Source organism: Magallana gigas, chromosome 5 (assembly GCF_963853765.1).
Source record: "Magallana gigas chromosome 5, xbMagGiga1.1, whole genome shotgun sequence".
NCBI classification, from domain to species: domain Eukaryota; kingdom Metazoa; phylum Mollusca; class Bivalvia; order Ostreida; family Ostreidae; genus Magallana; species Magallana gigas.
Genome location: NC_088857.1, coordinates 35,967,339 through 35,995,310, shown reverse-complemented (window position 1 = coordinate 35,995,310; position 27,972 = coordinate 35,967,339). Strand labels below are relative to the sequence as shown.

Sequence of the window (27,972 nt, the reverse complement as noted above, 5' to 3'; positions counted from 1 at the left end):
AAACAACTAATTAATAAAAAAGTGGCCCAATATACAATGAAAATGAACCTTGTTATTAGATTACATGATTTTATTCTCTGTAACAAATTCATTCTTAAACAAAATTTAAATGATTTCAAATAAATATATTTCAGACATGTTCATTTTTAGAAGCTAAATTAATTATGATAATTTCTATGTACATGTAGTACTGTGGAATAATTTTTATTTGTGGGGGTCAATGTCCGTTGGTTACCAAACTGTTTCTAGTTCATGGGGAGGTAATTTCTTCAGTAGCAAGTTCTATTTTATCAATAAATACTAAATATTTGCTTGTGTATACATTCAAGGGGATGTAAATTTGTGTGCAAGCCAGTTACTCACGAAAGCCATGAACATTGGTCCCCCACAACCATGATGATTCCACAATATAATATGTACTGACTACATACAAAAATAAACATTCACATGCAATTTTAAATTCAGCTTCGATAAAATTTCCCAAAATTAAATAAGTTATATGTATGGACTGAAAACTTATCATTCCAATTTATCAAGCATGCAGTTATTATAAATTGCACGAAAGTGTTCAACTTCAAGTTGCATTTAGTATGGGCCATGGTGTTTCTTTTCCATTTGTATTCCATTCATATGTTTGGTATTATGTCCAACTCTTTTCTTGAGATTTCCTAAAAAGAAATATTACAAACATTTAAACATAGTATTTTTACATCAACTTTAAAACAATAACTAGTAACAAATACATGTAACTATTAAAAAATAAAATTCTAGTTTTAGTCAATGTACAAATAAAAGGCCTTGTAGGGGTAAAAAAAGAAGAAGAGTATTTAACATTTGTACATGCAACTGAAATCAGGTTTTCAGTGTAATTTTGAGATTGGCTAAACATTGAGTATAATTGACACATTTTCTTACATGTACTTATATGTAAATACATGTAAGATCGATGTATGTATACATACATGTAGTTGTATCCCAAACAGCAGAATTGTAGATGGTGAGATTATAAATTCAGGGATTCGGAAACTAACACAAAGTAGGAAACCTGACAGATGTTATCTTTTTAATCAATTTACTGTAGATTCCTACATGTAACTAAACACAAGGAATTGATATTCGCATAAAATGACACGAGAAGAACCCAAAGCGGATTTTAAAACCTCACTATTATTTTCTGAGAGTTTTGAACTATAAGAAATTAGGATAGAAGTTATTTTGCACTAGCTATAAAATACACAACTGCAAGATCATGGAATTACATGTAAGTACTCGCATAAAATAAGAGGGGTTTGCACTAATAAGGAATCAACGGTATATATTTGAAAATACAACTAGATACAAGGTTTATTTTGAAATATTAACCGACTAAAAAAATTTTCCGATACAAGTTTTTACCAGTAAACAAAATATCAGTTCTAGAATCAAATTAAGAACAATATAAAAGAAAGAATATAGAATGGTATTATATTGTACATGTATGTAATTGTATCATATTTGATACACAATACTAGCTTTATGTATAATTTGATACAATATTGTATGTTGTTATACTTTCATGTTAAATACTGAAATCTGATTGGTTAAGACGCAGTTAATAATATTTACTATTACCCTCAGCGTTAGCAACGCACTTGGCAACGGGTAACATTCAAAAATGTTACATGCGCGAAAATTATGCGCGTATGGTTCGCTGTAGAATTCACGTTATTCCTATATAAAAGCAGTAAAATTTTCTTAAAAATTTTAAAAAAGACATTCAGTATAACAAAATAAATAGTGCCTGTTTGGGAGGATAACAGTTGAAATTGACACCCCTCGAAAACCATTGTCAACCTCCGCTTCGCGTCGGTTGACAATGGTTTTCTCGGGGTGTCAATTTCAACTGTTACCCTCCCAAACAGGCACTATTTATATAATATCATATGATATCATATCATGTGACATAGTAATTCATTATATATTGTTATGTACTTTCATGTTAAATACTGAAATCTGATTGGTTAAGACGCAGTTCATAATATTTTCTATTACCCTCAGCGTTAGCAACGCACTTAGCAACGGGTAACATTAAAAATTGTTACATGCGCGAAAATTATGCGCGTACGGTTCGCTGTAGAATTCACGTTATTCCTATATAAAAGCAGTAAAATTTTCGTAAAAAATAAGACATTCAGTTTAACAAAATAAATAGTGCCTGTTTGGGAGGATAACAGTTGAAATTGACACCCCTCAAAAACCATTGTCAACCTCCGCTTTGCATCGGCTGCACAGACAATGGTTTTCTCGGGGTGTCAATTTCAACTGTTACCCTCCCAAACAGGCACTATTTATATAATATAATATCAAATTATAAAATACTGTATCATATCTGATACAATAGCGGGTTTCGAACTCTTGCCACTAAAAGCATTGCGTCTTGAAGCCCAACGCGTTACTGTTATGCTACAGCATCCGATGATGCATCTGACGGTATTTATATATATAAAACGTAGAAACTTACGATTGACATCAAGCAATTGAAATTATTAATCTTTCCAAAAACATCTCATTATTGACGATAATTTTATAAGTTATATAAGTTTTGATAAACTTTTGAATAAATGGATTAAACAATTTCGAAAGAAATTCAACATGAGAATCACAAAAACGCTTTTTGGAATGACGCTTGATAAAGAATGTACCGTATTTTCCCGACGACTCGTCGATGCGGACGACTCGTCGAATTGCCCATTTTTAGCCAAAATTTTAACAAAATCCTACGATACGTCGATCTCAGACCATACGTCGATCTTATCACTTCAAAATGGCCTATAAAACTGCAGTAACATTATTAGTGTATGATGCCATGATGTCACCGATATTGCTACCAATTATTATTAATGATTAACATTTAAACAATTACGCTTTATAAGTATGCATCAAATTTTCAAATACCGGCAACTTCTACAAAGTCGCTTGCATTTTAAACAATTCCCGATATCGCGTGTTATGCAAAACTAAACTTACTTTGTCAGAAATATTTTATTCCCAAGCATTAAAATAAGTATCCACTCTGACTATCGCCAGTGTATTCGCCATTACGTAACCAGCCACATGTTGATTCGGCGCGTGGTCAATGTTTGTTTAACAATTTCCGGTGTCATAGGCATGCACCTGTGTCTTGTCGGACTTCAAAGGGGGGTCTCAAGTTCAGAAAGCTTAGCAATTACTATGATTTGATGAAACTTGTTTACTTTGTATCCAGTAATGCAGTTACACGCTATTGTTTTACATAGACACTGTTAGAAATAGATCGATCATTTGTACGACTTGATAATGACGATATACGACATACATACGTTTCCTAAAAAAATTATCTAACAATAATCAAAGAATTGGACAATAATTAATCAATGAACTATAATCACTCTTATAACGGTACTCTTTATATACACAGGGAGTGAAATTGCCGTAAAGATCTCAGCCTTAGGGCAAGATTATTAACACAACCGGTGTCAGCCTATTGTATAAACAGTAGTATTGATAATTGCTGATTACGTATTTTAAGACTGAATTTGACCATTAAATATTTCTGATTTATACTTTCCACTAACAACTCTTTACAAATAAAATAATTAAATTTTAAGTTTTTTTAAATTAAAAAACATCCCCCAGACCTACTGCAATATTTTCTTCCATTCAAACTTGGTTTCAATTTTACTGCGCAATGTTATCTTCCTACTAGTGATACATAGAACCATGTGACGATGTGTTTATAAAAACGGAACGGTAAAACTTTTAATTGATTAAAGACAATGTAACATTTTTTAATAACTGTTGTTATTATTATGTATTTAAGTGTTGACAGATGAGTGAAAATGATATAATTATTAAAGATAAACAGTGAATTGAACAACGTAATTTTCAATCACACAGCCAACTCAAGATGATTAAAACCAAGATTTTAAATGCTATTTTAAAAAAATTTCTGACATCGAGCCTACGACAAGTCGAACAAGACGATAAGTCGGGTGTTCTGCTTCAGAGGAAAAAAATACCGACTAATCGTCGGAAAAATACGGTACAAGAACAAAATTCAATGAGATTTTGTCTGCTAAACATTTCCAGTTTTCTCGGTAAGGTGAAACGTTTCTCGTTTCTTAATTAAAAAGAACATAATCCTTTGTTGATTTTTTTAATTGTACAACAACTTGTTGATTAAATAATTGATGAATTTGAAATCAATTGATTAATTTGAAAAAACAAACACTAGCTTTTCCGGTGATTATTTTTGGGACAGGACAACACTCAAACATCACAGCTACTTAATGTAGCAAAGCACGTCAGTATATACAACACTTGGCATAATAATTAATAACAATAGTGTTGTGTTGTGCATGTAACTATGCCTATTAAATGGTACCCTAGTCAGGGTTTGATACATAGTGCACTCGCCTCCGGCTCGTGCACTATGTAACAAACCCTGTCAGACTACTATTTAGGCATAGTACATGCACAACACAACACTATTATATAAATATTGTATCATATCATACAATACTATACATAACGATATCATGATACAATATCATATCATAATGTACAAACATTTGATACAATATCATATTGTATCATATTACTTTTTACAATATAATAAATAATATAATATTGTATCATATAATACAATAGTGTATCATATCATACAATACTATATCATAGGAATCATGCTATATCATTTAACAGAAAACACATCCATCAAGCAGTTTGAGTGAGGTAAGAGCTTTTTTAAGCATCTTTGATAATGGAGATCAGGCTCTGAAGTTACCTCTGTGATTCATTTATATTATAGCTAAATCAACTATGCAAGCTATAACATGTATCTATAACTAAAACATGTGACCTGTTCCAAAAACTAAACTTCATCTCACATCTAAAACCTATGGCTCAGATTCAGCATCTTAACCTGTCAGGTGAATCAGCATCATAAGACACATCATCGATACAATTTTGGTGAAGTTAGGACCAGTAATAATAAATTACAAAGATATATTTTGTCAGCATCCTTGATAATAGAGATAAGGCTGCTTCCTCTGCGATACATTTATATTAATAGTTAAATCAACTATGCAAGCTATTATATATAAAACATGTGATCTGTTCCAAAAACTAAACCTCATCCTGCATCTGAAACCTATATATATGGCTCAGATTCAGCATTTAAGGCTGTCAGGTGCATCAGTATCATAAGACCCATCATCCATATGATTTAAGTTGGGTGAAGTTAGGAGCAGTAATAACTAACTTAAAGATAAAATCATCAGAGGGCACCTGATCCAAAAACTTTAACCAGCTATTAAAAATTAATCTCCTCCAGCATCCAAAACTAAGGCTCAGATTCAGCATTCAAGCCTGTCAGATGCATCAGTATTACATGTATAAGACACACCATCCATACAAGTTTGGTGAAGTTAGAACCAGTAGTAACTTAGAAATGGCTATCAAAGGGCACCTGCACCAAAGACTTACACCTGCTCTACAAATCTTAACCTCATCCAGCATCTGAAACCTTAGTAATGGCTCAGATTCAGCATTCAAGCCTGTCTGGTGCATCAATGTAGCTCAGTGGTTAAACACTTTAAAGTACATGTATCTGCAGGCTTGTGAACTGCAGATTGTGACTTTTGTTCATATTTACTGAATTAGGTAATCAAAATTTTTAAATCATAATTTTTCATCAAGTATATTACATATTTTTTTGCCCATTTGTCAATCTTAGACTAATATCAGGGGTAGAAACTTCTTAAATATACAACTTGCAAATAATTGCGTGTACCAAAAATGAACCTGTATGAATTTGCTATGTACTTTTTAGATTAAATCTTAATAAATTAATGTAACGTTACCAATTAAGCAAGCTAGCTACCTTGATCAATTTAACTAAAATGGCATATTAAACACGTTAAAATATATATATAAAATACGTACCTCATAAGTTGATGTCTAATCCAATATCAGTCGCATGTTGCCATATTATTGATAAATTGTTTCACACTATTGATGAATCTTGACACTGTATGATTCTTAAATCTGTATCAAATTTGCATCCTAATCAATGCATTTTTGTGTATATATATATTCAACTTTTTGAACACACTGAATATCATCCACACTTTTAACTGGTGAAATGGCTTTTTAGTTCTTTTATTGGAATCATTTTCTTGATCCTTCAGCATGTCATTTTTTTAGTCAGTTTCCTTAATTTAAAAAATCCACATCAAGAAGAAAAGGTTGGTTACGAGGATTCCATGATACTCTGTCAATTATACTTCTTCCATCATCAGGTCATGATGAAATTCACCTCCCATCACACAGCTATAGATATGGTCCTATCGTCATATCCCCCAGAAAACAAATAGACTGGTCTGCTTATGTTCCTAAAAAATAAATTGAAAAGTTTTTTTTTTTAATACTCGGTATCTAAATAATAAAATTACAATTATATTACTGTATATGAATGATCTCCAACAAAAAGCAATATGTATAGGCAGTACTGTGAGTATGCCCTGGATCAAGTGTTTATATATTCATGTGTCATGCATCACAAGAATAAACATATGCTACTCAATAACTGTAAAATAGTTTCTTTGCTATCTGCCCATTGTGAAAAGTCATAGAAACCATTCACTGGCAGCATTTGATTTCCCTCATTTTTAATCTCAGAACACCTCTGTTGTAAACCCAGTTGCTATGTTAAATTCAAAGTCTGATGATTGACTTTAATTTGTTTACCATCAAGAAAATCTGCATCACCGACAAATAAAGTTTTCTTTGGTACAATGTATAACAAGATATCTACAGTATTTACCAACTATATTCAGACAATAGCGAGTTAATATTGTCCCCCTTGACAGAAATTATTTCCCATGGCTTCACCTCAGGATATAGTTACTGTCTCAAGAGACAATAAACTTTTTTACCTTAATTTTCATTGCAAGTAAATGCAGTCACACTTCGTTATCTCTAACTAGATGGGACTGTTTAAAAACTTTGAGATATCCGAGTATTCAAGATATCGAGGGTAACACACTTAAAAAAATAAGTGGTTGTGATTTACAAATCACTTCGACATATCCATAATTGTATTTGAGATATCAGTGTTCGAGATATCGAAGTTCAACTGTAGGTATATTTTATCTAAACGATTTATTGCTTTCTTTGGTGCTTCATTCTGGCTGTGAAGGTATCTAGCGTTGCAGAAAAAAAAATACATGCTAAGGCAAGTTGTGTTTTTTATCAGCAATGCTAGGCTGTGTTATAACTTTCACACAGTACCTGCAACATATTTTTTTACAATCCTATCCTGTCTTATCCTATCCTGTACAGTTTATCAATCCTATTGTATCGTTCGTATATATAACCTTCTACCGTGCGTTAATCCTAATATCCTATCGTGTGTTAATCTTATCAGGTTTATATATTGTTCAATTCTAACAGTTTTTCCATTTATTCGATCGCGTTAAACCTTTGGTACCATTTTACATGCAAGTACTTTACTTTGAAGTTACAAGTCGTTCAGTGCGCCGTATACGATAAGTTATCAAACAATTAATATACAATCCAGCATTATATCATACTAATTTCTAAATTCTTTAGACTAAAATAAAATAAAATATTACATGTAAATCACATTTTAAGCAATGGAAATGAAAGATTAATGTTAGCAATCAAAGTTCTTAGGAACAAGGTAACATATTTACCTATAGGTTGAATATATTAAATCGTATGCAGTGTATAACTGATCAGTAAGCATTAACTTGTATGTAATACAATTCGATCGTTATTTTTTTCATATCATAACAATGATATTTTTCTATCAACCTTTATAAATGAAATAAAATGAATTTTAGATGGTGTCCATGCATTTTACAAAGTTATTGCAAATTTGCCTAGTATGATGGATATCAATAAAATAAAGAAAAAAGTTGAGCTCAAAAAAAAGTACTGGTGCATCAGTGGCATGCATGTACATGTATATTAGTGGAAGTGCTCCGTGGATCCACTACACCATGAAGCATTTAGTTGTGTGACTAATGGTTATACTAGCCCACTAGTAGAATACTAATTAACATTGTGTGTAAAAAAAGTCAGATATATGGTACAAATAAAAGAAATCCGGATAATTAAGAGTTATCGAACATATTGCTGAGGATCGGAGGTTGTTTACTTAAATAAACCTGCTATTTTCCATGTGATTTGATGTCGAGATGAGATATGTTTGCGGTGATTGGCTGGGGTGTTTGGTAATAAAAACAATGTTACCAATATTGATAAATTATTGATCATTTAAGCTCATATTTTTCCTTAATAAATTTTAACTTGTTATGTTTGTATATTCTATAAATGACGCAGCTAGGATTAACAACTCAATAAATGTAAATAAAATTCTGTACAGTAATTATAAGGTATATTGTGAAGAGCATTTGAAGCAATTATGAACATCATTAATTTTATCTTTTTCTATCATGAATCAATCCAATCGTATCATGCGAGTATATACTGTTCTACCGTGCGTTATAATCCTATGTATCCACATGACTCAGCACCAAAGAAACCATTTTATTGTTTAGAAATAGCATCCAACTGAGATCATCTGATTTGATATCGGACGTGATATACTGTTTAAATCACATGAACGTCTTATATAATTACGTACCTTTTTTGTAATCATTTTATATTTATTTTAATGATTCCTTTACAATATCTGCACAAAATACAGTGTTAGATGAAAAATGAGTAACACAGAAAAATAAAAATACCAAATGCTAGTTATAACTATGGAATTTTTATAATAACAAATAGAATTTAAAGACCTTTCTGGGTTATGACTATCAGTAGTATAAATTGGATAATTTAATCCTGAAACAAGGTTAGCTTTTTAAATAGCTAAGAAAGTCAGCCAGCGGAATTTTTATTTTTTAGGTCCAAAGAGAATACACAATCTATTAAAATACAAGATAAATAGTTTCCAGAACAATAATAATATGCGGGTTCACTTTTAGTTTGCACCTTTATTTTTATATGGCTGTACATGTAGGTGAGGAGATAAGCGTGTAGTGGTGAAAATGCAATGTATGACTGCGCACCTACTTAATGCTTAAAGTTGTCACATTGCAAACATAGCTCTATGAATTTCATGGTCTCGTCGCAAACCACTACCAATATATTTACTTTCCAATCTCACTAAGAGGTCGGGAAATATACGGTACACGGAGTCTGGACTGTGGCTGCAGACAATTCCCATTGGCAGTCTTCCGATGCGCAATTTGACCTAGAAACTGACCAGTTTCATAACTTCTTTGAATTTCTCTAACACGAACTGTCTATATAATTCCTTCCCAGAATACCAATTTAAGCAAGCGCAATTGAAGTTTCATCCTAACTTAATTAGTCAGCCCGCGGGCTGACTAACAATAACAATTGGGTCATTGACTAAGATAATTTAAATATCTCTCTCTGCTGCTATACCCTCCCAAACAGGCTCTATATAATGTTCATTTATCATTTTATAGGGATCAAGTCATTTGCCATTATAAAAATCTTTAGTTACAGTTGTATCATATAAACCTTTCAGCTAGGTACAATTAGTTTGCCAATTTATTTGTTACCAATGAAACAAGATTTTATATAAAAAGGTTGAAATAAGGAATGCTATATATGTATATAAATGTATATATGTCAGAGGTGTTAAGTATGGACAACATCATTAGACAATGTTGCTTTAGAATATCTTTATTTTCTTTAATTAAAAAAATGATATCTCGAGTGACCAGTTGAGTGTGTTACCAGTAAATACAGCTTTAATAGCTCATAAGTTTGTTTTAAAAAAGAAACTTTATATGTTTTGGGCTGCTCATTCATCGTTGTGGAATTTATTAGGTAATATACATTCAACATATAAATTTTGTATTTTCATTCATTTACTGAATAATTTTTTTTTTTAAACAATGATAATACCAGTTATGTAAAAAATTTATATGTGATGGAAGATATCAAAGATGACGTTGTAAATTGCTAGTAAACAGAAATCCACGGACCTGGACCTGGCCAGATCACGCTCGGATGATCACTGCAATCAAACTTCATGGGTGCGATTGCTTCAAACTTGATTGACAAGCGGCATTATTTTGAAGTTTGTACAGGTAAAAAAGGGAGCGTTTGTAAAATGTTCGGCCTTTAAGTGACCAGGTGACTGAGTCTAGTGAGCAGCTGACATAATTAATCATTGACTCTTGCCAAGAAGGAAAATCTGACAGTATTTTAAAACAAGTACTGGCGTGCGACCAGTTCTCGTCGAGTACCATTTCTCGCCAGTACATTGTGATGCCATTTTTCGTCTATAATTTTATGTGTTGATAAAATGATGTCACAATGTACTGGCGAGAAATGGTTCTCGGCGAGAACTGGTCACACGCCAGTATATGTATAAATTGCCTCACCCATGTTCAACAGCTGTTCAACATGTTCAAAGCATAAAAAATCATGTTTTATACACAGACATCTTCTATCAAATATGATTTAGGTCTAAAATATTAAGCCTTGAGGTTGAGATATGCTAACCTGTTTATGGATAAAGTTAATTCATGATTGGAAAATGTTTAAATTCATTCTGTTTACCGGTATTTCTTAATTTCACATTTACCAAAACCTGCAATTACATTACTCATAGATCATGCATGTGTAGAAGTTCGTCTTGCACAGTTCAACATGGAATATATTATATTAACTGTTATTCCCTAGTAAAAAATGCAGGAACTTGAACAGCTGATTAACATATAGTATCAAGTATGTGTAACAGCTGAATATTGTAATCTGACCGAGTCTGACCTACTTACGTTGCGAATGTAAACATGGCACCCGTCCTCCATCCCTAAATAATACACGAAAGTTCTTCATGATTTTCACTTTTAAAATAACCAGAATCCACAGTAACTTGTGATGCTATGGTCAACTGACAGTTTAAGTTTTCTCTCCCGCTGGACAGTGGCGGCGTTTCTGACGGGAAAAAAAAAAATTCGTACTAGGGATGTTTCCGATATGTAAACAAACATGGGGATTGATATAATAATCAACTCGCCATTAATTCACAATATATATCTTGACATTTACATAGATGTAAATCTTTTACTTAATAGCATTATGTTAAAACGAATGTTTTTTAAAAGATTCGCGAAAATTCGGGCTGACAAACTATCGAGCCATGCACGGACCCTGCATTTTTCCACAATCAGGGGTGTAAGAGATTTTTTTTTTGTGCAGTGGGAGTAAAAGAGTAAAATTCAATTAACATGCAGAAATTTCCAGAGGTAGAGAGGGGGGGGGGGGGGGCTGCTTCACTGTAGATCCGCGACGCACATGAATGATAGCCACAGTTTACAACTACAATAGGCTAAATTTTAAATAAATAAATGAATATAAATATATCTACATGTATTAAAAAATATTATGAAATTGATTTGTGAAATTAGTAAATTAAACGGTTCCGTTTTCTAAACATTCCCATGATGCATTTTGGTTTGTGTTTTCATTTGCCCAAAAAGAAATTAATTTTTTTACTTTGAATATTTCTAACTTTGAAAGGAGACCGACTCTGCTGGTGTAAATAGGAGAAAGTGCATAACTTTCTAAGATAATTGGTTTGTATGGAAAATTTTTTGATACTGTAAAAACCAAAAAATTGGACAAAGCAGCTTTAAGGATTCTATATGACCAATATTTCTTTGAGATGCGTTAGAATTCATGATACTAACTAAAGTTTAAAAAAGCACATGTTTTTCACTATAATTGATAAATTCTATAGTTTCTGAAAACAAATAAATAATAATGCCTTTATATTAATCATTAATGATATTAAAATAAATGAACATGTTTGTATATTATTTTCTGGTACAATATCAGTCACAGTATGATAGTGTTTTATTATTTATTTATTCAGGGGGGGGGGGGGGAGGGGCAGGAGGGTAGATGTCAGAACTTTTGTTAAATAATCCAGTTAATATTCTGTTTCTAACTCTGTTTTATCTTTGCTGTTTCGTTTTTAACACAAATTAACAGTTATCAGGGTTTGATACATTAGAATTTGTTTAAAAAATAATTACATTTTGAACTCGGCGTTTAATATGTAACCGAAATCATGGCTTGATATATGTTTATATAACTAGGATTTGTGAGCTCTCTATCACTTTATAATCCGACGAGTGAATCAATTTTTTGCTGGCTATGAAAACTCCTCAAAGAAGTATTCTAAACATCAAAATATGAAAATATTTGGCTAATGTAATGACCATGCCCTTCAAACAGCACATTTTCTCTCGTTTTGTAACTGAGATTATGGAATTTGTGTTTTGTAATTAAAAAAATAAAGAAATACTTTGTATGGTATATACTAATCTAATCGAATAAAGAATTTGAACTGGATAAAAAGATTTTAAACGATAGACTAAGCACAATGAAACTATAGATCAATATAATCATAGAGAGTATGTAGGTTTCAAAACATTTCATTTGGATTAGTTTACGTTCGCGGGGGTGTTAAGGAAGCATATGGGCAATTTAGCGTCTTATTTTGACTGTTATATTCAAAATCGTGAAATTTAATAATTATTTTGAATAAGATCAAACACTTAGTATTATCCTTTAAAATAGATGTCAGTGCAATAAAATCGGGTTGTACATAACTGCCACATTGGTGCATTATCACGTGACAACTATAGATAGCTTACGTATATTCCTTAACATAAAATGAGATAGAACAACACTACCCCGCGGTTTCAAAAATAAAATAAACATAACAAGTGAAAGCAAAACATCTTAGTTTAATCAAAACTCCTGCTAGAATTCTATGTTCTTCCTTATTAAAAAGTTATTTATCCGGTTCTCGAAAAACCTTCCCAACTTTTTTATAGTTTGCACGGAAAACGGCAAATTGCATCAAAACAACACATAACATGGGATTCTAGCAGCTATTTTCAATTTAAGCATTGATCAAACTAACGATACGTATAAAATTTCAAGTTCTATATATACGGGGTAGTGTTGTTCTAATCGGATTTTTATATCGTAAACAACGACAGAGGAAAGCCTGGCCGAGAAATAAAAGCAAATTTACATACCTTTTAGCGAATGATTGATAAAACTAACATCTCCCCAAGTATACTTATGTTCAATTCTCAATAAATCACACCACAATACTTTATTAGAGTTCTTAGATTAGTTATATTTTGAATATGTTTACAATGTTTTTCGATCAAATTCACACGACATTCAACTTTTAGTCATGACGTCATCAATTTGTAAATCTACGTAATACAAACTAATTTCTGGAAAAAAATTGTCTTCAGTATTTTTTATTTGTTTTTGATCTCCGTTTCGTTGCTTAGATATTTGAATATGTACATAATAACTAAGATTTGTGATTTCACGGAATTACATGTAACTCAGATTCCATATGCTTCCTTAACACCCCCGCGTTTGAATTACAACTAAACATGTATAAGAATATTCTAACTATTGTCAATTATCACTTTCGCTTCTTAAACCATTGATAAAACAATCTATATTATATAAAAATATTGTAAATACTTACTACGACCTCCAGAGATCTTGATTGATCATCACTTCCGCCGCCGAGATGCGCGCGCATCGAAAACAACAAGTGTGTGTTATGGCGTCCGATAAAACTGTGTGACCAGGAAACGCACATTCACATTTTACCGACCTTCTGAGGACTTTCACCAAATTTCACCACATGATATATTTCGTCATTTTGAGTTGATTGGGACAGAATCTTTCCGAGGACCCGAAAAAAGTCCTCGGGAGAAATTTACGTCCTCGGAGTAAAGGTGTTTTTATACACTCGCGTCCTCGGAGCATCGGTAAAACCAACACACACACACACACACACACACACACACACACACACACACACACACACACACACAAATGAAATTGTATTCTACAATAACTTAAATGTATGAAAAGATATTTAATCCAGTTAAGAAGATCAGAATCTCTTGACTTTGGAAGGTGATAATGCTGTAAAAGGCACTAGAATTTGTGCGCAATCTAATATCATATTCACTCTGTATTGCAAAGATGTATCATCCTTTAATTTTATAAATACAGCAAATAAGTGAAATACAATGTATCTGTTTACCAGGCTACAATATGCACCAGTTTAATGATAGCCATCATAAGTATTTACTTCCAGGATTCAAACTTATGAATGATTATGTGTGTTTCATACAATCATTCCACTGTTCTAGAGTTTTTGTTTAGCTAAATTTTCTCGCAATACTTGCAATAATAATAACAGAACTGCTTATGAACTATAAATGTTGATAATATTACATACATATATACAATAATTATATATGTAGATAAAAGTATAAAAGTTATTTTTTGTCAAAGCAAAGACCTAGCTTTGAGCAGACAAATCACGAATGTTATAATAAATAGCACCATTTTTAAGCAAAGAAACATTTTGAACAGCTTCTTGGCAGAATTTTACGCTAATCAAAATAGTCGTTCGGAGAACATTGCTTTTTCAAACTATTTCAAATTCTGCATAAGAATAAATTAAGCGAGAACAAAATGAATTGTTGAGTGTTTTCTTATTCAATGTTGTTATTATTAGAATCGATATAATTTAATAAAAATAAAGTTGATTCTTTGCTGCACATCGAAGGAGATGCACTTTAGGAGGCCTTAAAAGATATTCGATATTCTGCATGTTTGTTTTGTTTTTACATCAGAGTGTACTTAAATATTTTTGTATCAATGATAGTTTGTTTTGTTGAAGTTTCCTCAACTGACGACTCGTTATGAAAATACGTATATGTATTTCGTAATATTTCAAAAGGAATTTTAAGTGCAGTTCTTATGTGAGATGCATGATTTGATACTCTTATACATATGATTGTTTATTTACATGCACTTTAGCAACCAAAAAGTACATATCTGGCATGTTCATACAGATTCAGGTCAAACTGTGTCGTTTTAAAGTTAGTGTACTGGATCTACAACGTTTTACGTAAAATTTTAACAAGTCTAACAACTGAGTCTAATTTTTCTTTTATCTTGTACCTATTTTGTATTTCAGTACGTTTTATAAAAAAATAATTTTTTGTGTATTAATTTCTTTATAGCTTTTGCCGCTATCTAAATGTGTGACCTTTACATATTTATCAGCAATAAACATTCAAATATAAATATTTATTGAGGTACTGAAAAACTGCACATTTTTCTTCCCCAGCAAACGGGTGTAATGGCCAAGGAGATTGGTCAGTTTATGACCGGCAGTGCTACAGTTGTATTACGAATGATGTTCCTTGGCAAACTGCGAGATCATCGTGTCAGCAATTAGGGGCGGATCTTGTTACAATCAACAATGCGGGGACACAGTCTTATTTAGAAAGTATGAAATGACAACCATAGATAACTTTTAAATACATCGTTCTCATATGTTTTTTTCAGTCTCACCAAGACACACAAAACATTTTTATACGAATTTCTTGAAAAATAATTCTACATTATTTAGATTTTTACTTTTAACGCCAGATTTAGCAGTGTTCTATTAATGAACAACTCAAATTGTCGTTTTTAGAATTTATCGGGTTGATTATTGGGTAAAATTTGACATAAAATACAGCTCTGAATAAAATAAAGAAAGAGTGTTTGAACGTTGAGTAACTATTTTTGATCATTGTCATCATCGTTTATCATTGTTTATTGAAAAGAACTTTGTCCCAACACGAGACACTGGATTGGACTGAACAATATAGCCAGTGAAAACAATTTTGTTTGGGTTAAAGATTCAACGGTTGGTAATTTTTTCATATATGTCTAAGGCTTTTACTTTCATTATAATATTTATTGAGTAAAAAAACCTTTGTCGATATTTAATTTTATGTAGAAATATTAATTGGTTAATATTAATTACATTTTGAAGAAAGTTTAATTTGGTAAAATAAAAGTTCATGAACATGGTTATTTTTAAAACTTTAAATTTTGCAGCCAGTGTCTTATTCGAATTGGAACTCCGGCGAGCCAAACAATTCAGGGGAGGAAGACTGTGTTCACATTTTGGAGGATATAAATAAGTGGAATGATTTAAGCTGTGCATCGACTAACCCTTACATCTGTCAGAAACCTCAGGGTAAGTCAGAAGACATTCGAATCAAATATGTTAGATTATAAGGTTAAATTTATTCACTTTTATTCACATTTTTATGTTGATAAAGGAAATTCAGATCGAAAGAGCCATTCGAGATGCGAGAATTGAAGTACGAAACATGAGATTTGAAATATGAAATTCAAGATCTTAAATGAGAAATCAAATCAAATAACATACTTGCATCCTAGCATCACCAAGCTATTTTAAAAGAAAGGCAACTCATGCATGTACTTACATGAACCTACAAATAAATGTTATATTATCTGTAAATTCTCAAATCTCAAAATATTTTGATGAGTGTATCATTATATGAGTGTGGTGTCAATGTATATACATTATCTCTTTATATCGATCGTTGCTCATCATTTCAGATATCGACTATTGTGCAGAACTACCATGTCAGAACAATGGAACTTGTTTAGACCTGCTTAATGATTACAATTGTATGTGTTTGAACGGGTTTAATGGAGCTAACTGTACAATTAGTAAGTTACAATGCGTTGTTAATGTTTAGCTTGAGAATGAAAAAGTTGCAGTGGGATTTTGCTTTTTCAACATTTTAGGAATCCTTCTACTTTACATTTACCCCTAAACAAAGTTCTAGGTGTTTACCATAATGTACCGCAATGTATTGATTATATAAAATAAACCCATTTGTTTGCTAATTTCCCTCTAACTCTCAAGATTTTAAGAACAATGTAGTGATCTTGACTGTTGGCTGCGAACCGAGACATCTGCATTTGTTGCATGGAAATCATGAATACTTTCGGTTGGGTTAAGTTTTTCCAAGGGCTTAAGAATTGTTGTTGGTTGTTGATGGAAATGACGATACACTTATTGCATTGAAAAATTATCATAAGATACTTTTTATGAATTGCAAATTATTTAAAGCAATATCGAGGACGAAGTAAACAGTATATTTGAAGCGAGTACAACTCGTCGTAAAACAATTCTGACACCAACACTTCAACGGTTCGGCTATGCTCCCTTAATGTTAATTCTGCACTATTACATAAGGTTGATGTTAATGGCAAAAACGTTGCCATGAATATAAAGGACGTGCTGGAAAACACCAATATATGACATGATGTGATGTGTGACTGGTAACTGATTTCGATCTGTATTGTATTATTTTTATTTATTTATTTATCTGAGATATTATTAAAAACACATATCGATTACGAAATGTTAAAAATTTCACATTGCATTATTCCGACGTTTCCAAATCATTTTATTTATCAGGGTTATCACTTAGAAGTTTTGTTCAGTGTACAATGACATAGTTGATTGGGGGTACATGATTGTACTCCAATGTATATAATGATTTATTTAATGTAATTATTTGTATTATTAGCAAAAAAAAAAATTTAAAGGAGATGCTTATTTTTTTTGTAATTTCTCATAATGAAATCATATGTTGAATTACAGATATCGATGACTGCCTATCCGATCCTTGTAAACACAACGGAACATGTACAGACCTGGTCAATGATTACCAATGTGGTTGTGTGGCAGGATTCAATGGAAGGACTTGTGAAAACAGTAAGCCCTTTAAATACGTACTAATTACATGTACTATATGTAATAAATCATTTAACTATAAAAAGAAAAATAATGTAGAACAAGAATTCCTTTAAAAGAAATTATCGACGGGATATTCGTCAGCTTCATGTTAATGTAATTAGGATCAATATATGTATTGCACCCTTTTTGATTTCCGAAATAGCAGAAATGAATAAACTTTACTCTTACATGTAACAGGCGAAGTGTACTTTTGATTGAGATTCGTACGCATATACATTGTGCATGTATAGGAAAACGTGATTTGAATCATGTAACTGTACAAATGTTTTAATCTTAAGGCAAACGCATTAGAATATTGTTTTCTGTAATTTACATGTGTCAGTCACTGGCACATAGTAAACAAAATAGTGCAAGGCGCTAGTAAAATTTGCTGGATGTCTTAAACGGACACTACTGTGATCCGTTGAAACCTATCACAAAAAGATACACTTCAGTAGTTTAAGTTTGCAGTTGAAAAACCAGTAAAGAAAAACAATGTTTTGTTTCCCAGAAGTTGTATTCCGATTTCTTAGTTGAGTTTATAAATACACACGTATCTGTATTTTGACATCACAGATCAAGCCTCATTCGATTATAGCTATCTTTCATAAAGTGTTAAGATTTAAAATGAAATTTCGTCGTACAGATAACAGATAATTTTAAATTCAAGTCCTGTAAAAGATCATTATCTTTAGAAAGTTTGATTGTTTCTTTGTTTGTCCTCCTTGAATGCTCAATACCTTGTACAAGTATGTCACCATTTCAAATTCAATAAACAGCGCATCTTTGTCAAAACAAATTATGTAAAGATCCCGCCAGTTATCTCTGAAACTATTTTGTAGAGACTGAATGAAAGTTACTGTACACATTATTAGAATGCATTTTGTTCATGCTGAACGATATACTTGAGGTCCATTTATTAGTACTGACATATTGCGTTTTAATTGGACTTTGCATAATAACTTATCAACAGTTCAAAGGACTATATATGGTTTGAGCAAAAAATGATCCCCTTAAATGAACATCGTCATTTTACTGTAATTCTTTGTATTGTTTGTAAAATTGTATATTTGAAGTTTTTTCATAATTTTTTTTTATTTTGTGCCCACAATTGAAAAATATGACTTCATAAAGTTTATCTTTTCCCGCTATTTTCGCTTTTTTAGCATAAAACGGCTTATTTTGAAGCAGTTTTTCTTTAAGGAAACATTGAGCAACTGCTTGAAGAAACAAAATATTTTCAAGAAAGTTGTATCTCCCCAGTACGTATAACTGACAAAAAGTTCGTTCATGTTCAAAGAGTCGCTCTAAATTTCCCATTCGAAAAATATGAAAAAAATGTCAATTTTTTTTTTACTGATTTCAATTGAATTATAAAAATAGAATCACTTCTGACGTCATATACTGCCAGAGAATGCATATAAATCAAATGCATAGGTAAAAAACATATTTTATATCAACTCTTTTATAAAATAACACAACAAATTAATGTATCCGATTCACTTTAAAAATAGCTAATTATGGGGTCCAAATTTGACTAATATCATATATAGTTCTTTAAACTCAAATTCAATTCAAAACATTAAGTCAAATAGATTTATTTGAAGAAACTTTTTAAAACATTTTCCCAAAACATTGTTTAAATGAAGTAATGCCTTGTAACAAACGTTAATGATACAACGCCGCTTAATGGTATACATTTTTTCATTAACAGTTTACATCCCCAGTGGCAATTTATATATCGCCGTTTTGTAGCAACCGCTAATAATACAACACCGTTTAATGATGAAAATATATATAATTAAACGTGGAATTTGCAATACATAAAGCTTTAAATTATTGCATTAACAGTTGACATCGCCAACGGCTAATGATGTATTGCCACTGAATGATATAATCGTATTGTTAAGCATCACAAATGCATCTGCGATGCTTTATGATAAAAACTGGGTAATGTTCTTGCAAAGTGTTCATGGTTAGTGGACAACACCTTATCTTGGCAAGACAGAAATAAATTATCTTATTTGGTCCACCAAGTAAACTTAAAAATTTTACACATTTTAAAATTGTATGTGATGGTCATGTATCAAAGGTTCTGACAGTGTCAAATACTCGGGAATCTGTATTGACAAGTTCCTTTTATGTGAACATATTGTTTTATGCATTATACAAAATGTAAATACTAGACTTAATTAAATTGTTATACAGAAATGCATCCTGTCGAAATAAACGGTCCAGGAAGATTATATGTTCTGCCTTTATACAATGTTATTTTGACTATGTTTGTTCTTTTTGGTATTGTTTAATAAACAAACAACTTAAGAATCGATTGCAAATTACCCAGAAGAAAGAAGTGAGATTCATTTTAAGCCTGAGTCCCAAGAACATCATCTTTGGTAGCATTCTAAATTATTTAAATATTATAAGCGTTGAAGATAGAGTTGTTCAAAAAGACTGAACCATGCTTTTAATATGTATCATGACAGTGCACCAGCATATCTTAATGACAATTTTGTTCTAAATGACAATAGTAAAAGAAGTGCAACCATTAAGAATTTTATTATAGCTGAGATAGGTAACGAGTCTTCATGTCACCGGTGTTAATGTTCTGATCTCCTTTATTTTTCACTATCGAATCCTCTTTCATTATACAGATATTAATGATTGCCTACCAAATCATTGTCTTAACAATGGAACTTGTACAGACCTGGTCAACGACTACCACTGTGATTGTGTGGCAGGGTTCAATGGAACAAATTGTGAAAACAGTAAACACCATCGTTTTCGAAAGAGTCGAGTGCATTTTGTCTCCCAAAATGCTTTTTTTTAATTGATACAATGCATATACATGTATACATGTAAATTTATCATTCAGATATCGATGAGTGTGCAGTACAACCTTGTCAGAATAATGGAACTTGTATAGACCTGATCAATGATTACCAGTGTATCTGTATAGATGGGTTCGATGGTAAAAAATGTACAAATAGTAAGTTGGATATATCTCAGTTTGTGATTGATGTTGATTTTGTAGCTCACCTGAGCTGAAAGCTCAAGTGAGCTTTTCTGATCAAAATTTGTCCGTTGTCTCTCGTCGTTTGCGTTGGCGTTGGCGGCGTTGTCGTCGTTGTAAACTTTTCACATTTTCATCTTCTTCCCCAGAGGCACTGGGCAGATTTCATCCAAACTTGGCACAAAGCATCACTGGGTAAAGGGATTTCAAGTTTGTTCAAATGAAGGGCAACAACCTCTTAAAAGGGGAGATAATTTAGAATTATTGAAAATTTGTTGGTATTTTTCAAAAAATTTCTTCTAAAAAACTGTCTGGCCAAAAAAGCTGTAAGTTGTATGGAGGCATCCTCAGGTAGTGTAGATTCAAGTTTGTTCAAATCATGGTCCCCGAGGGTAGGATGGGGCCACAATGAGGGGATGCATTTTTTACATAAGAATGCATATAGAAAATATTTAAAAATCTTCTTCTCAAAAACTATTTAGCCAGAAAAGCTTAAACTTGTGTAAAAGCATCCTAAGGTAGTGTAGATTTAAGTTTGTTCAAATCAAGGTCCCCGGCAGTAGGGCGAAGCCACAGAGGGGGGGGGGATGAATCTTTACATAAGAATGTATAGAGAAAACCTTTAAAAATCTTCGTTTTAAAACTATTTGGCCAGGAAAGCTCACAAATGTAAACCTCTAGTGGAAGCATCCTCATAAAGTGTAGATTCAAGTTTATTTAAATCATGGTCCCAGGGGGTAGGGTGAGGCCACAATTAGGGGGGGGGTGAATTTCTACATAGGAATATAAAGAGACAATCTTTAACAATCTTCTTAAACCTATTCTTAAAAACTATCCTATGATAATAATGATAGTGTAGATTAAAGTTTGTTCAAATCATGGTCCCTGGGGGTAGGGCGAGGTCACAATTGGTGGGGGATGAATTTTTACATAAGTACATAAGTATGTATAAAGAAAAACTTTAAAAATCCTCTTCTTAAAAACTATTAGGCCAGGAAAGCTTAAACTTGTGTGGTAGCATCCTCAGATAATGTAGATTAAAATTTGTTTAAATCATAGTCCCTGGGGGTAGGGTAGGGCCACAATAGGGGGATGGATTTTTATATTGGAATATATAAAATCTTCTTCTCACAAACTATTAGGCGAGGAAAGCTCAATTTGGAGTGGAGGCACCCTTAGATAGTGTAGATTCAAGTTTGTTAAAATCATGGTTCTTGGGGGATGGGCGGATGCAATCTCAATGGGGATGCATTTTTACATTGGAATATATAGAGAAAATCTTAGAAATATTTTGGGAAAGTTTTTAGTCCAAAAAGCAGTAACTTGTGTGAAAGCATGGGTTGTTCAGATTAAAACTTGATCAAAGCATGATTCCCTAGAAAAAAAAGTGGGGCCATAAAGTGGGGGGAGGGGGGTTGTATAGGAATAAAGAAAAATCTTCTTACAGCTACAACAACAAAAGGGGCTTGATGTATACCATAAAAATATGTGGATAGAAATTGGCTGATTTTTAAATGTTTTGAGCAAGATCTACTGTACTTATTTGTCAAGAAATTTTGATTTTGATAATGTAACGCTAATTTGATCAAAGTATGGCAATTGTTGCTCAGGTGAGCGATGTGGTCCCTGGGCCTCTTGTTTATATAGGGATATTGTTATCTTTATTTCATAAAGAATGGGATACTTTTATATCGTTGATCGAACTATCTAATTTTAACATATTCTTATAATTTATTTGAAGTATATAGAACATTATAATCTGGTACTGTTATGTGTTGTTAAATTGATTTCTTTGTTCGTTGCTGATGGTTGTGTTTATGCAATTTATTCATTGTTCTTTTAGTTTGAAATTTCTTTAGATGCTCTACTCTTCTATAGGTTGAATACATAGCACATCAATTAAAAAAATTATCTGAGGATATTATATCCTAGTTAAACATGATTTGTTCAAAAGAAAAGAATTTTTCCTACTGGTACCTTAAAGGATGATTTATCATATATATATATATATATATATATATATATATATATATATATATATATATATATATATATATATATATATATATATATATTTACAATGGTGTCTCTTTCATTTTATTGGGTTTTCTTCTTTTTTTTTTAGTTTTATTCCGAATTGAATTATGTGAAGATATTGCAGTAAAACATACATCTTTGTTTCAAATGCATCATAATTTCAAAGATATTGAGAAATAAATCTATATGTTAACTTGATTTTATCTGATCACATTTCAATTCTATCATAATGAAATTGTATTTTAAAATACAGATATTGATGAGTGCCTACCAGATCCTTGTCACAACAATGGAACATGTATTGATCTTGTCAACGACTACCACTGTCATTGTGTGACAGGATTCAATGGGACAAATTGTGAAAACAGTAAGCACTTTTAATTCATACCAAGTTTGTTTATTAAAATATCGATATTTGTTTGTTTGATATAGTTTTTGCTTGAATGGTTAAATGCGTCATTTCTGTATAATTTCGGATATCGATGAATATCTTTAATATTCTGGTGGGGGACAAAAACATGATTATTTCTTATCATTAGATTTCAGTTTTGGTGTACAAACGTATTTATGGAGCAAACTTAACCAATCGAAAGTTAGAATTCGTAATGCGTTTTAAATTGTTTGAAAAAGATCTGGTTTCTTTTTAACTACATTTTTTCTGTTGATAAGGTATGCGTTCAAAACAATTGGATCTTCAAACATATTTTTGAACTTTTTGAATTAAACTTTATCTAATTAAAGCAGTTGATAATTTTTTCTTACAAGATGGATTTGTTATTGTTATACTGAATTGATTGAAGATTTATTTGTTTTTCAAAATCAGTTTTTCTGTAAAATAAACTGCATAGAAAGTTTCAAACATTTTAATGTTTGGGAGGATGATGGTACTTTCTAATCGAATTTTTTGCATTCATTTTTTTCTAATCCTCTATTAAAATTGAATGTCTATGTACATTTAGTTCTAAAATCCCCTTACCCAATAGAAGTTATCATTTCACACAAAAATCATAAATGTTTAAAGTTTGATAAGTATTTCTATCGTTATATTTTATTTTGAAATATTTTGAAATCTTACTTGTAATATAGATATAGATGACTGCATGCCAAATCCTTGTCAAAACAACGGAACCTGTACAGACCTGGTCAACGACTACCGCTGCGATTGTGTGGCAGGTTTCAACAGGACAAACTGTGAAAATAGTAAACATCATAAAAACATTCACTTTTCTTTTTTAAAACTATCAAAATCTTATTGTCTCCCAAAATGTTTCTTTTTTCTTTTTAAATTGAAGTTTATATGTACGTCAATCATTCAGATATCGATGAGTGTGCAGTACTACCTTGTCAGAACAATGGAACTTGTTTAGACCTGATCAATGATTACCAGGTTATTTGTATAGATGGGTTCAATTGGAAAAATTGTACAAACAGTAAGTGGGATAGATCTTAATTTTTGATAGAGGGTGACTTGTTTATAATGGGATGTTGTAATTATAAATTGTTAGCACTTTTGCTGTCTGATTTCATGATGTAACATTAAGCAATCTGATCTATATAAATTTATTTCTTAAAAAACATTTTTTTCTAATGATTTTTATATGTAGACAAATACAGTTTCATGTATCAGAGAAAAACAAATTCAAAACATACATGTATGTCAAAAACCCACGGTTTTTTATCCTTCCTGTCCAAAAGTGATATTTTAGATGTATTTACGTAGTTGAAACCCCCTCTTTCCAGTTGTCTCCTTAAAAATTACATGTAAAATGTGTAAATTCACATTTGACTTTGAAAAAAACATCTTCTGTGATAGTTACTTTTCATAATGAACATCAAAAACACATTTTCACCTTTTTATTTATATTTGTATAAATGTACATTGTATGTGAGAAATGTTTGTGAGAAATGACTCAAGAAAATTGCCACAAGTTTCATGATGTTAGGAAAAAGATTACAAACTAATGCTGTTATCAAAAGATATAAGGAAGGTACATTTATACGTGTAAGGTTATCTCTAATGATGTGGTGATTTTATCATGATACAATGTAATATCATGAGGATGGGTGTATTATTCAATAACGCTCCATAATAAAGAAAGTTGAACAACAATTGACCTCTAAAAGATTAAGTAAATAATTATGTTTTACTGAAGCCCTATGAATCTGTATTAAATTCAGGAAAGTGGGAATGACAGGTGATCTTTAATTGCCATAAATCTCTTATACCTCAATGGAATTGACAATATGTTGGATACTTTTTCTCAAAAGAGCAGAAACTTTTTTTAAATTTTAAGACAAAGTGTTGGTGTTCATTAAAGGAAACAAGGGACCGATTTCGAAAAAAGTACCCGGTCAATATTTTTGTAAAATCGAAAGTTGCCGTACTTTAAGGCTTATGACTTATGAGTGTTGCTAAAATTCATGAAATGATTAAAATGATTATGGCTGGTTAGAGCGATGTTTCTCGATGAAATTGGTATACAATATCAAGGCCCCTAATGTAAGAATCAGAAGTAAAATGCGAAACTTGCATGTATGACTGTTGTATTGACGTTACACAGTTTCATACGGAAGGTTGAATAACTCGAAAAGTAGGTGGATGGGACATAGTAATTTATGCATTGATGGGTTTCTGACATCTGATGTTGCAAGATGCACACGGTACGACATGTCAACACTTTGCAGGGAATTTGTAAGGGGAATCTATAAAATTAGACTTACAAATAATGAAAAATGGGCGACATATAAAAACGTCGTGATATATATTAAAGAAATCAGTATGTGAACATTTTTATACGTTCTAACAAGTATTTTTTCTAAAAAGAAAAATTGGGATTGGCCTTGCAAGGAGTGAATTAAAGATCTATGTATTTGTGCTGAATGGGAACTGAGGAAATTCTATTTAGTTCTAAAGACACACATCCATTGGTTATAGTAAATTGCATAAAAAATAGCCAGTGCTATCTAGTGTATGGACGTCTTTAATTGAGCACACTCCACCAATGGAAAGTTTGAATACGTCATGCTTTTTGAAATTGAATTGTTAGAAGAGGGATCTGGTTTCTTTATATCTACATTTTTTTCTGTTGGCTACGGAATTTTTTAAGTATATGATTGGCTCTTTATATATATTTTTTGACATTTTATAATTATAACTTCATCGAGTAATGGCAGTTGATAATCTTTTTTTCTTCTTATAACGCATTTGTCATTATTGTGCTGAATTAATTGAAGATTTGTTGAAAAAAAAATTCTCTGTAACATGAATTCTATTTAAAGGGGATGTGTGGCTATCTTGTACATTTGAGGATAAGAATGTAAACATTTCTTGAACTGGCTAGTTTCTGCACGAAACTGGCCAAAAATGTTGTCAAAAGATATAAAAGATATTAAAATGAAGTTTAACATGTCATTTTGTTCTAAAAGTATGCATACAAGAACAGGACAATGCCTTTTTAATCACTCAGAACAGCTGTCGATCTGCGCAGGTGCAGACTTATTTTTAAGATTTACCTATGTAAACAAAAACAGGGCACGAGCCTTGTTGACATAACAAAGAATTGTGAGCTCTGTATCTTGCTTATAACTTAATGATTGACTCTAAAATTTCATTTGATCATTAAAAATGCACTTCTAAAGCATTGTAAATAATAAAAATAGAATTTGACCAAAATCGTGACCATGCCCTTTTAAAAATCTGAAAATATATGAAAGGGGTGTTTTGGTGTCCTCTCTACAACCATTTCTTGAGAAAAGGTTTGAAGTTTGCTAAGAAATGTTTACATTCGTATCCTCAAATGTACAAGATGACTGCACACACCCTTTAAATGTTTCAATAAGTTTAATGACCAGGGGAATGGTGGTACTTTCTAATCTTATATTTGCATTCAAATTTCTAATCCTTCATTCAATTGAATTTCGATGAGTACTTAAAATGCCCATCTCAATATAAGTAATCATTTTACACAAAATCTTGAATTTTACAAGTTTGAGGAGTATTTATTTCGTCACATTTCATTTTGAAATATTTTTGAAATCTTACTTGTAATATAGATATAGATGACTGCATGTCCGATCCTTGTCAAAACAACGCAACCTGTTCAGACCTAGTCAACGACTACCACTGTGATTGTGTGGCAGGATTCAACGGGACAAACTGTGAAAACAGTAAACACAATAAAAACATACAATTTTTTTTCTCAAAGCTATCAAAATCTTATTGTCGCAAAAATTGTTTCCTTTTTAGTAAATTAATTCAATGCATATATATGTGAATTCATCACTCAGATATCGATGAGTGTGCAGAACAACCTTGTCAGAACAATGGAACTTGTATAGACCTGATCAATGATTACCAATGTATTTGTATAGATGGGTTCAATGGGAAAAATTGTAAAAACAGTAAGTAGGATATATCTTAATTTTTGATAAAAGTTTATAATGAAATTTGGTTATCTTAATTTTCTTATAACATAGTTGTTTTATTACACTAGACATTAACCAAGTATTGGTTGAATAAGGTAGACTTGATTTGAAAAAAAATTATTTTTGCCAAAGACATGCGATCTTGAACTAGATACAGATTACTGATGTATTATGTGTTATTGAAAGAAATGAAAAATGATGTAATTTTTATTTTGTTATACAAATTTATTTCTTCCATTTTTCCCCTTAATCAGGGACTCTGGGCTCGAAAAGCCAGATGCCCTGATGGTCTGGTACGAATATATTCAATATTTGTACAAGAGCACTTTGTGTTTTGCGGCTACATGTATTAATTTATTATTTACCCCATATATATGAGTGCATTCGTTGGATGTTTTACCCGCCTCCCTAATGTTTTGAATGGCCTGATATACGTTATCACCTTTAATTTTCTATTGATTTTAATCACTGTCCAATTACCCCCTCACACACACACAAAATTAAAGGTGTACAAAATTGATGGTTGAGCAAGTTTCATACTATTACAATTGGTTTCTTTGTTGGTGGGTGATGATTATGTTTTATACAATATAGTTTATTTTTATTTAGTTTAGAAGATTGCTTTTATTTTCCTCGATGGTATCCTCTTCTGTTGGTTGAATACATACTATATCAATTGACATCATCAATTAAGAAGTGTTTTGCTGAGGATATTGCTATGATT

The 27,972-nt window shown here is 31.5% G+C and overlaps 1 protein-coding gene and 1 long non-coding RNA gene across 2 annotated transcripts in view; one reads left to right on the top strand and one right to left on the bottom strand.

The window, feature by feature from the left end:
• Positions 1–91: 91 nt before the first annotated feature.
• LOC109618113 (uncharacterized) lies at positions 92–13,636 on the bottom strand. The gene is made up of 4 exons (XR_004598542.2): positions 13,622–13,636; positions 10,872–11,031; positions 5,965–6,413; positions 92–668 (listed from the first exon to the last, which is right to left on the bottom strand). It is a non-coding gene; the product is annotated as an uncharacterized lncRNA (long non-coding RNA).
• A 1,563-nt stretch (positions 13,637–15,199) lies between these two features.
• The window catches only part of LOC105332879 (uncharacterized), a 33,206-nt gene continuing 20,433 nt past the window's right edge, over positions 15,200–27,972 (top strand). Inside the window, exons 1-13 of the mRNA XM_066085224.1 lie at positions 15,200–15,203; positions 15,290–15,451; positions 15,774–15,856; positions 16,051–16,192; positions 16,582–16,695; positions 17,639–17,752; positions 20,428–20,541; positions 20,649–20,762; positions 23,077–23,190; positions 23,910–24,023; positions 24,140–24,253; positions 26,877–26,990; positions 27,111–27,224. Coding sequence (XP_065941296.1) covers positions 15,200–15,203; positions 15,290–15,451; positions 15,774–15,856; positions 16,051–16,192; positions 16,582–16,695; positions 17,639–17,752; positions 20,428–20,541; positions 20,649–20,762; positions 23,077–23,190; positions 23,910–24,023; positions 24,140–24,253; positions 26,877–26,990; positions 27,111–27,224 — 1,417 coding nt within the window. The remainder of the gene's footprint in view (positions 15,204–15,289; positions 15,452–15,773; positions 15,857–16,050; positions 16,193–16,581; positions 16,696–17,638; positions 17,753–20,427; positions 20,542–20,648; positions 20,763–23,076; positions 23,191–23,909; positions 24,024–24,139; positions 24,254–26,876; positions 26,991–27,110; positions 27,225–27,972) is intronic.